Below are 10,579 nucleotides of genomic sequence, written 5' to 3' on the forward strand. Positions count from 1 at the left end.
ACAGGGAATTTTGAAAATATCTCACTTAGGAAAGAAGAATGAGAAGGAAACCCACCAGGTGGTGATCACATTACATTTTTACTTTATAGAAGTTTACAATCAAGCACAGATTCTTTACACATGCTATGCACACTGATCGCAGACCCTTGCTTTAATCAGCAGAGGGGGAACAGAGATCTGAGTATACAGTAACTACAATCAGCAGTGATCTGAAAGCGAAGTACATTCAGCTATTTCTGATCATAATAATTGTCAGTGATTCTTGTCTGATAGCCCTGGCATGATTAAGTGATTGAGGTGCGGGGATCATGAAAGAAACCACACAGGTAGTCTTTCCTAGTTGCTGACTAAAGAAAAAAGTGGAAGGTGCCTCTACCTTCCAGAAGTTAGAGAAGCAAGAACGTTTAAGCTAATAGGTTTGACAGTTTAGAAGCAAATTTACTTGAAGGATGGATTCCAGCTGTGTACAACGTCTTGTTATTGCACACACCCAATAAAGTTGTTGGTGCTTTATGTTATCCGGGTCATCAGACTGTTTTCCCAAACCAGATGAACCATAGGTCATTCTGTGGTGGGAAACAATATGAAGGTTCATGGGTTGCTTTCAACTAGCCTTCAGTTTTAGATGCTCAGTTTTAGGAATTTGGGATCTGTCTTTTGCAAATACTTCGCATCTAACTCCGTACAGAGTTTTACGTAACCAGCATGTCTGAAACCAAGACAAAAATGCTATTGGTACATAAAGGCAGTTAAGCAAAACTTTTCTCATCCCACTAAAACTACTTTGGCATAACTGGGTGGTTCTAACCCATACTGACTTGCTGAAGTTGAGTGGGAAGCTACTCCTGTAAAAGCTATTTATTTGTATGCTAGTTAAACCATGGACAGAAGGCCTCAATTTTACTTTTCTGGCTATCTGAATGAAAGGTCTTTTTTAAAATGGCTTCTAACACTGGACGCCTGTGCTGTTTGGTACTGTTCTGAGCAGTACTACAGGTACAGGAGTGATTCGTTTTCATATCCCCAGTACTCACGTAACATGTGTAGATTTAAATTAGCTCTGGATGCTACACATACTAATACATTTTTAAAAATTACATCCTGAGATGGAAGGGGATTAGGAAGAATACCAAACACAATAGTTCTTTCTAAACCAGAGAAGCGACGGAAGCTGTCGAGAATCATGTGCCTCTCTAGTCCTCCGCCCAGTTTTCCTAGTAATATATTTAACTTCCTCATTTTTGATGTCAGTATTTCATGGTATGCTTTTACTTCTTCATCTCTGTAGCACAGAATAGCGATATCTTTCTCAGAGTAACCGCTTTTAAGGTACATGCGGCAATGCTCTGCCACATACTTTGCTATTTCATTTTTGTCTGTTTTCTTTACTATTTCAAAAGAGCCAGGCACAGCGGAAGCACATGTGGCTGTACACAACAACTTCTGTAAATGTTCTTTTGGAATACTTACAGTAGGGTACTTTACAATCTTTTCCATTATGTTTTTTAGATAGCAAAAGATGCTGTTAGCGTTACGAACCACTTTGGTTAGTGACTCAACAGGATCGTGCCATCTTGGTTCTGGAAGACCAGTTGAGAAGCAGTGACTTGTCTGCAAGTAGTCCAAGAAAATCCAGAGAAAGCCAGGCTCGGGGAGATGTGGTGATGAAGTCAGGTCCAAGGCCTTTTGATACCAGTCACCTTCCCCATCTTGGAAATTCTGTGCTTCATCAATTATTATGTGCTTCACATCATTAAAGCTTTTGCTCAAAAAGGCTACTCTTGTCATAGCTTGGCAAATATTTTTCTGTCTACAGAAGAAATACAAGCAGATTAAAAACAATCTTTGTGTGTTGTAAACTACTAGTTACTTGACCAGAACAAAGTGAATGCCAATGATATTTAAATCATATTTATTACTAGATGCTCAGGACGTCAAGAAAAAAAAAAATCAAGCCTTACTCAAAATGCATCCCAAATACACACTTCAAACACTACAGTGGTGGTGGACACCCACCATACCAAATATGCTAATCAGTACCCAGCTATTTAAAAAATGAAGGTCAAATAATAACATGTTGAAATGAATAATTGGAGGAAAGACTTACCTCACAAAATCTCTCAGAGGCTGGTTCTCACATATGTAAAGAACCTCCTCTTGTTTGCACTGAAACATATTTCTTATTTTCTCTATGATGTTCAGCGCCAGGACAGTTTTTCCTGTTCCTGGTAGACCATAAACAAACAGTTTCTTAGTTTTGTGGAGGTTTTCTGACAACAGCTGGTATTGTTTCATGGTCAGGAGGTTCAAAAACTCAGAACCAACACGATCACTTAAAAAGGATTTGAAAGTCAACAAAGCTATCGTGAGAGAACGCAAGAGGTCTTTGAAGTTTATTCTGTTGATTAGGCTGTAGTTTTGGGGATACATTTCTTGAATGTTCAGATCCCATTCTTCTTCATGGTTACATCTGGGAGGCAAAATCAGTAGCTTTGGTATTACACACAGTTTGTGAATATAGCCTCCAGTGTTGACTAATTTCTCCTTCAGCTTCCTGGCTGTGCATTTTGAGTATTCAAATAAATCCTTAGAGATATGATGCTTACAGACTGTGTAGAGGATAGGTGGCCAATCCTTGGCTAGTACAAGAACGTCACAAATTACGTCTCGGTTTTCTGGCAAGCCAACATCAACAGCCCAGCTTCTGGAAGATATCACAATTCCCTCAGATACCTGCCTCAATTGTTCTTCCATTAAAATCTTCAACTCTGGATGCTCTTGAACAAGGTCTTCAGTGAGTTTTTCTGGAGTATATTTTATGCTGTGGGATTTTACTATCAATACAGAGCAAAAGAAATAGTCGGTGTTAGTATAAAGTATGCAAATCCAGCCCTCCAAAATGATGCTGTGGGAATTAATAGTGGTGAAAGGTTACAAATTCAGACCCTCGCTGCCCGAAAGCCCTTTTCTGCTTCTTCAAAATTTTCCTCACCCATTCCATGTATTTCTAGTTTCTTTTGCAAAGACTGCATCCTCAGGGAACTCAATCCTTTTTCCCAGCCAGAAATCAGTCCTTTTGCTACAAACACTAGCACACGGCCAGCTTATGCCAGCCTTTCTTGGTATATTGGCCTAGCAGACAGAGAAATGAAGATTAACAAAGAAATCAGTAAAAAAGCCTCTGGACACCTGTCTGATCTTGCAATGCCACAGAAACAGTGGACTGTAACTGGGAGCAGACGCTCCGCTCTGTTCCCAGCCCCAGTCACCTTTCCTATTCTAGGCTGATTCCACATAAACTTCTCCTCCCATCTTTCCCATTTTCACTGGATTGTGAAAAGACATTGGCATGGCTGTATACAGTCCCCAGAGAAGTTCAGCTAGCTGAGCTCTGTCATGTATACACGGCAACATCCTGCAGAATATCAGTACTTGGGGAAGGGCTCACCAGACATTTGAATGCTACGCTGCTGTCAGATCTGCAAAATATTTCCAGATTTTTCACCTGTTTAAAGAATGTTTTCAAACTCATCTTTGACCTCGACCATGGCCTTGAGATTCATCATGTAGACCTATCAGACAGTGAAAGCAACGTGTATACCTACCTGGAAACAGTTGCTTACAAAGATCATCAACATTGTCAAGGCCCTGGTGCGAATAAACTGGCTTGGCAAGGGGTGGCCCCTCTGACAGACTGAGTGCTAATGTAAAGGTCTCAGACAACTCTGAAAGATCTGGAAAAGAGAAATAAAAATTAAGAAAATAAAGGGGAATATGGAGAACAGAAGGGGATTATCCTGGGTCTTTTGGACCTGGATCAGCAGAGATCATCCACGCGGCCCATTCTTCTGCTCTCAGCCTCCTGATAGTGGGACCTTCCACTCGCCACGACTCTGGATCTTTTGTAAACACGGCACAAGTAAACGGCTCGATCTTCACAGCGCAGACATAGCCACAGTGCTCTCCAGCCTCATCGTACACTTTGAAGATTTTGTGTTCGTATTTTATGCTGTGTTCATATCTTCTTTTACAGAAATGGAAGACCTTTAATTTGTACTGAATGGATTTGATTCGGTCGCTTAATTTTTCAAGGCCCTCATCATCACATCTGAATCCCTGTACTCTCCTGGCATCATCTACACCGATCCATAAATACCCGCCACGTGTATTTGCAAATCCAGAGATATACTGAGGCAATATTTCTTTAACACGATCAAAAAAGTTGTCAGTAGAATAGTGCTTAAATTCCACATCTGCTGACTCTGTGAAATTCAGTGTCTCTCTGTATCGCAGTTGGTCCCTATTAAACAACTCGGCAACAGTGTCATTTACAATATCCATGTCTTCTTCAACATCCCCTGTCTTCCTTTTCTTGGCAGGTGTTCCTGGGCTAAGCTCTCTCCTGGCTTCATCTTGCTTTTCTTCAAGGAACATAACAGCTTCAGTAAGGGTCATGTGGGAAAGAGAAGCACCACATTTTGCATACAACCCAGTGCTCAGGGTACAGATACGTGGCTTTCTTTTTAGGGATGCTTTTCCCCTGCTCCATGTTTTAACAAAAATCAAAAGGTAATTATCTTGCTGTTTGAAGTCCAGGTATTTTGTCAAGTCTGCAGACAAAAGAAGTGATCGAAAAGTTTCATGCAAATCTAGTCCGATCTCATCTCTCTGTAAGCTGTAGTCTTCATTTTCAATCTCTGCTTTTATCACACCTCCTCCAGAGTTTAGCAAGGCACACACTGCCGAGGCAAGGGTGTATTTTTGATCTTGTTTTGAATTTTTTGGCATCTTTTTTCTTGCTTTTTCACCAAAACACATTTTTCCTACGTTCAAAACTACTTCAGGATACTTTGTTGCTGAATCAACCCAGACCTGCTGCAGCTGTTGATGGTCCTCAAGAGCCATTCTGGACCTGAAACAATTGTGCAAAAATTGCTTACCATTTATGTTGAAACATCAATCTTCCAAAGAGTTCCAAAAAAACATTAGCTAAACAGAGGCTATCCTTTGAACAATAAACACACAATCACAGAGATAAGAGATGAAGAATAAATTGTAGTAATTCGTTCCAGCCCCAAACATACCTGAAGCTTTGCTTTTGGGAAGTCCTTGTGTTTTCCCCATGCCACCTCCTGATAGAGCCGGAGTAGCAGCATCCCTCAGTAACCCAACACAACTGAACAGCGAGGACCTTTGCATGAGCTAATTTTTGATCCCAGTTAAAGGAATTTTCCTAGACATTTTCAAGAGTTTCCTTCCAGCTTCCTGCAGCAGGACAACCTGGCTGACCGGTGGGATCTCAGATTATCACCAGTTTAACAGAGAAAAGGACTCACCACACCTCATTTTCTTAGTTCTGGGCTAAATCAACAAATCTCAAATATCAATTTTAAATCCATAAATAAGTTCTGCATGGCAGAAGCAGAGGACAAAGCATACAGGATATCTCATCTCTTTTCTCTTTCTCAATCTGCCCATTCCATTAAAATCTCAGAGAAATTAAACTTACTTTTTTGCTGGTTGCAGTTCTTCTCTGCTGGTTTTGGTTTCTTTTCCTTTGTGTTACCTGTGATCAAGCACGCACAGCGTCCACAGACTTCACTGGAACTTTCTAGTTCTGTCCAAAGTTCGTAAGTGGGTTTTGGCGGGAGTCTCATCCTCCAGAGCCAGTTCCCGCCCTCTGCCACTTTTCCAATGGCCACAGCCTACCAGAGCAAAGGAAAAAATAATAATAATTAAAAAAAAAATAGCTTAGAAGAAATCCCCCAACCTACAGCATTTACATATGGCATTGTTTGCTCGGCCTGAAAGGCTGACCTTTCGTTAAACCTCAGAGTTGCAAAATCAGATAGCTATAGTTCTGGAAGCTGGGAAGCAGGATAGCAAGCTAGAAAGCCCCATGCAGAAAATATGATCTGCTTATCTACAGTCACAGTATTTTCAGTAGGAGATTCAATTATTTTACCTCTTGGTACTGACGGAGCATGGTAAAGCTAATAATTTTATACTGAAATCATGCCCATATACAATTTTCAGCAGAAGCTGAAAATTGGTATAAGTTAATTTGTTTTCAGAACTTGTCTCTGTGAAAGAGCCAGGCAGGGGGCCACTTTGGAGCATCCTCAGTGATACCTCCCTCCTCGGGTTGAAATGTCAGCAAAGACACTGAGATTGGGGCAATAGTGAGAAGACTGAAAGCAAGGAAGGTAATAGCCTTGATTACAAAGCCTTGAGAAGGCCCATGAAGCAGTGGATGCGTGTGCCCTGATTTGCTCAACAAAGCTGTGGATTTTTTGAGACAGGAAGAGAGGAGATGAAGTAATGTGAAAAAAAGAGCAAGTTAGTGCAAGGCTGTGCAGAAACTTACTTCCAGGATAGAAAGGAAAATAGAAACATTCTGACTGTGAGCAGACATACAGCTTCATTTACAGGTTAAAAATGCTTTTTACCTTTTGCTTCCACACAGGGTAAAAGACACACTGGATCCGGGATGATAACAAATACAGCGACTCCTTTCTGTTCCACAAAAGCTGACGCTGCCGTGCCGTGAAGCGAAAATGAAAGTCGCTGTGCTAAAATTGCTGCTAGCTTTTGGGAACGGGAGCCTGCCTGCAGCAGAAGAGTTTCTGAGAGCCATAAAATGGCCACTTTTAGAAGGAAAATTTGGGAGCAATATATCAGCTGCCCTTCATTGCTCTGCCACTTGTCTTCTCTTCTCCCTTCTCTATTTTTCCCCCTCCCCACTGCCTCGGGGAAATGCCCAGAGGAGGGGGAGGCAGTTGCTAACAGAACGGGCTGCATTCCAGTGCCCCAGGCTTCTGTTCATTCATTGCAAAGTACGAATTTTCCTGGTTAATTTTTTTAATGGAGCCCGCTGCCAGTTACTGGTGACTTCCTTACCTTCCTTGCAGGTGTATTTTTCTATGTGGGCACGGTGTCAGAATGAAACCGACAGATGCGTGGGCAGGCTAAAAAAATAAAATAAAAATAATAAATAAATAAATAAATAAATAAATAACAAATATGCATTTTTAACTTCTGAATTTCTCTTTGTGCCTCCTTTCTACACCACAGAACTGTACTTACCCCTCTGGCCAGATCCTCCTCTTGATCCAGCACAGAAAAGCCCAGAGCAAGGCTAGAACCTTCCTCTCCGTGTGAAACTGGAACGTGCAGGCTGCTTGGCAGGAATTTCTGGCAAATTGCTGCTCACCAGAGGGACAGACTGACTGACTGACCCCCAGACTGACTGAGAGCCTTGCAACAAATGCTATCGCCCACCTGGCCTTAACCATACAAGCAACTCCTCTAGTAATCCATGATAGGACTATTCTTTTCAAATCACCTTTTGTTCAGTTGGTGGAATGTTTTTATTTCTTGTACCATTCGTGGTTGTTTCTCCCCTTTCTTCTCCCTAGATGTTTTTCCCAGTGATCCCCAAGCCTATCGTCTCCCCTTCTGGTGGAGCAGTTGCGGCCCTTAGAAGAGTGCCTTCAGGGCTGGAAAGGATTAGGGGCAGTGACTTTATCACCATGTGGCTGAGGAGGCAGGAGGGAGAGGCTGGCATCGCTGTCCCTGGCGGTGTTTAAGCAAAGGTTGGATGTGGTGCTTAGGGACATGGTTTAGTGGGTGACATTGGTAGTAGGGTAATGGTTGGACCAGATGATCTTGAATGGGTCTTCCAGTCTAAACAATTATACGAAGCCGAACGGCTCCCAGCAGAGCCCGCTGCCAGCCACAGCCGCCTCCCTCCTCCACCATCACCTCAGCCCCCTCAAGGCGGGAAACGCTCCCTCCACCCCGAGCTCCCCCCGCTCATTTTCTATTGGCGGCCTCCCGCGTCCGTCGGTAGAATCCCGTGTTTCCATTGGCTGTTGGTCGCAGCGGGGGCGGGACGAGGCGGGGAGCTCCGCCTGGGCGCGGTCGTGCCTGGGTGAGCGGGGCCCTGAGGGGAGCGGGGCGGGAGCTGAGGGGAGCGGGGCCCTGAGGGGAGCGGGGCGCTGCGGGCGGGCGGAGGGGCCGGGAGCGGGGCTGGTGCGGGGTCCGGAGGCGATGGCGAGGCCGGGAGGGGCGATGGAAGCGTGGGACAAGGTCGGAGGGGAAAGGGACGGCGCCCGGCTGGCAGCGGGGAGCGCAGGGCGGAGGCGTGGGGGAGCTCCGTTCGGAGAGGGCTCGGGGAGCCGCAGGGCCGGAGGCATCGCGGGGCTTTTCCTCGCCGTTTTGCCCGCTCCTGGCTCCCCTCGGCCTCCCTGGGGTCTCAGCTGCTGGCCTGTGCGCCCGGGCTCCTGCTCGGTTCCACACAGCTCCCCTCCTCCTCCCTTCCCTGGCTGCTGAGGGTGCTGCAGCCCCGTGCTGTCCCTGACTGGACGGGTTGGTGAGGAGAAAAATGCTCTGTGGCCACGGATGAGTATAAAACACAAACCGGGGCTGTTACCTGCATGCTGGCAGATCAGAGTTTCGGTTAATGCCCACCCTGTTGACTTGTGGGGTGGATGTAAAAAGAAATGTACAGGTGTGTCAGGGGGAGAAAGGGCTTCTGCTGGGCCAGCTAACTCTTTGGGAAGGAGAAACGGTGTTAACAACGTGGCTTCGTCACACACGCAGCTGAACACACAGGCTGTGTGTGGAGAGGGGCATAGAGCTGTGCTGGTGGCACTAAGCAGCATCTCCCTGCTGCTGCCGTGCCGTGGAGTTGGGTGCAGAAGTACCAAGCAGGGGCTCGGTTTGTCGGTCATGTAACAGCTGCTCCTGTCTCACCTCCCAGGGACACCGGTAATTTATCAGAAACTGTGCCCTGCAGAAAGCCGTGTGTTCCTGAAAATAATAAATCCAGAAGTTGTGCGTGTGTTGCTGTTTCTCTGTTCTCTCCAGGAAAAAAATACATAAATCCCCACACCTGGAGCTGGAACTTCCCAGTTCTAGTTCCTGGCCTGGGAGCGAGCTCCCTACTGAATGGAAATAGATTTGCCCGAAGCAATGATGAGCGAAGTATTCTCTGAACTGGTATTGCCAAGACTTTGCGTCTTTGCTCTGACCAGGGCATGATCACGTAATCTTCTCTCTGAGCTTATTTAGGCTAAGCTCATCTGGAGCAAACAATTTTGCTGCTGCCTGAAATGTTTTGAAGCACCCTAAAAAAATAGTGGAAAAATATGACGATGTTTTAGCAATTGTGTTTAGCAGTAGAAAAACAAAGTGTTGATTTGAAAAGCGAGCACAGCAAATACTTGTTTGGATTTATGTATCTACTGTAACACCAGATTTAGCGCAGAGCTTGCAGGGAGAGGGGTTTCTTGGTGTTTCTGCCATGTGTGCCACGGCTTACGAACCTCCAGATACTCCGCCTCTGTGTTTTCTCCGTTTGCAAATGCATTACAGACTGTAAAATAGAGCTTGACAGGTTATCCTGTGAAGAACTCATTAGCAGTTGGTTCAGCTCTGTTATCTAGTGGCTGCCAGCGAGCAGCAGTATTTTTAGAAGTGAGTTGTGATGTTGGGCCTGGCTCTGCTCTCTCATGCCGCCTGTTGGATGTGGGACGGGGAGGATCTGGCAGGGGGGTCACGTAGCTCCTTTTCTGGTAGGGTCGAGGATATTAAAATACAAGTACTGGGGAAAAAAGGCATAATGAGGCATTCCCCAGGACTCTTCACTGGAGATGGTTTTTGTTGCATGTGATGCACATGCATTTTCTGAGAGAAGGATCCAGGGAACACGTCTTCCTTTACACCCTCAGAAGAAGGGGCTAGGCAGGGATCCCAGAGCTGAGGAGCTCAGCATAATTTGTGGCTGTTTCATAATGATTTGTCTAGTGTATGCAGGACGTTTCTTTTCCTTAAGCTGTGTTACAGACACGAATCTTTAGTTCTACATTAGAAACAGAATAACGTGACTAAGCTTTCAGGGTTTTTAAAACTAAGTGCTGTGAAGCAGAGCAGATTCTCCAGCTGTAAGAAGCGGTGTATGCCTCTAATCAGAAAGCCCAGGAACAGTTTTGCTGCAGAAAACATGCAGACAGTGTAATGAGTTAAACTGAATTTTGATCTTGCCTTGATGGACCATTCAAATATCTTTAGTCTATGCTTTACTTTCAAATGACTCCTTTGATTATAGAGTGGCTTGGTTTGGAAAGGACTTTAAGGATCATCTAACTGCAGCCCCCTGCCATAGGCAGGGATGCCACCCCCTAGACCAGGCTGGCCAAGGCCTCCTTGATGTCACGAGACCCTCTAACAGGTACCTGAAAAGGTCACCAGGAACAGCAACACCCAGATTGCATGGGCAGACGCAGAGGGGTTTTTAGATTCTGTTGTTTTTTGAAATATGGCAACTTTACACCGACATCTGACTCAATAGTTAGAAGTTATTGAGGCCTGGGCTAATCCAAACCCGTGGGACTGCGCAGGGATGAAGTGCAGGAAGAAAGACAGGGCTAATCAAGCGAGCACAGATATGGAGCTACTCTAATGCAGTTTTTATTCTCTTCCAGGTTTTGGTGACAACTTTACATTCATTTCTCTCTGCCTGTGGAGAAGGAAGCTTCTGTGGGGGTATGTACCCAGGAGTAGAGTTACAGTGTGA

General features: G+C 44.8%; 2 protein-coding genes across 3 annotated transcripts in view; one reads left to right on the forward strand and one right to left on the reverse strand.

The window, feature by feature from the left end:
• Positions 1-59: 59 nt before the first annotated feature.
• On the reverse strand, positions 60-7,780 carry LOC310884631 (schlafen family member 13-like). Of its 2 annotated transcripts, none has more exons than XM_083806637.1 (7): positions 7,087-7,780; positions 6,901-6,968; positions 5,510-5,705; positions 3,813-4,912; positions 3,606-3,734; positions 2,108-2,834; positions 60-1,810 (listed from the first exon to the last, which is right to left on the reverse strand). In XM_083806637.1, the coding sequence occupies exons 4-7, from the start codon at positions 4,903-4,905 to the stop codon at positions 991-993; spliced, it is 2,769 nt and encodes a 922-aa protein (XP_083662763.1). In that variant the 5' UTR covers positions 4,906-4,912; positions 5,510-5,705; positions 6,901-6,968; positions 7,087-7,780; the 3' UTR covers positions 60-990. The 2 variants fall into 2 exon arrangements, with proteins under 2 accessions (XP_083662763.1, XP_083662762.1); XM_083806636.1 differs by having other exon boundaries at positions 6,450-6,968.
• Positions 7,781-7,881: 101 nt separating this feature from the next.
• The window catches only part of AP2B1 (adaptor related protein complex 2 subunit beta 1), an 83,493-nt gene continuing 80,795 nt past the window's right edge, over positions 7,882-10,579 (forward strand). Inside the window, exons 1-2 of the mRNA XM_083806626.1 lie at positions 7,882-7,933; positions 10,488-10,548. The gene's annotated coding sequence lies outside the window, so the exon portion shown is untranslated. The remainder of the gene's footprint in view (positions 7,934-10,487; positions 10,549-10,579) is intronic.

Source organism: Anser anser (assembly GCF_964211835.1).
Source record: "Anser anser genome assembly, chromosome: 20".
NCBI lineage: Eukaryota > Metazoa > Chordata > Aves > Anseriformes > Anatidae > Anser > Anser anser.

What these genes read in the sequence shown, in the direction of transcription:
- LOC310884631 (XM_083806637.1), bottom strand. Translation starts at nt 4,905, where the DNA reads ATGGCTCTTGAGGACCATCAACAGCTGCAGCAGGTCTGGGTTGATTCA. An exon ending in GATGATCTCTGCTGATCCAG is followed by an intron (nt 3,735 to 3,812) that starts GTCCAAAAGACC and finishes TCTCTTTTCCAG; the next exon opens with ATCTTTCAGAGTTGTCTGAG. An exon ending in TTGTAAGCAACTGTTTCCAG is followed by an intron (nt 2,835 to 3,605) that starts GTAGGTATACAC and finishes CTGTATTGATAG; the next exon opens with TAAAATCCCACAGCATAAAA.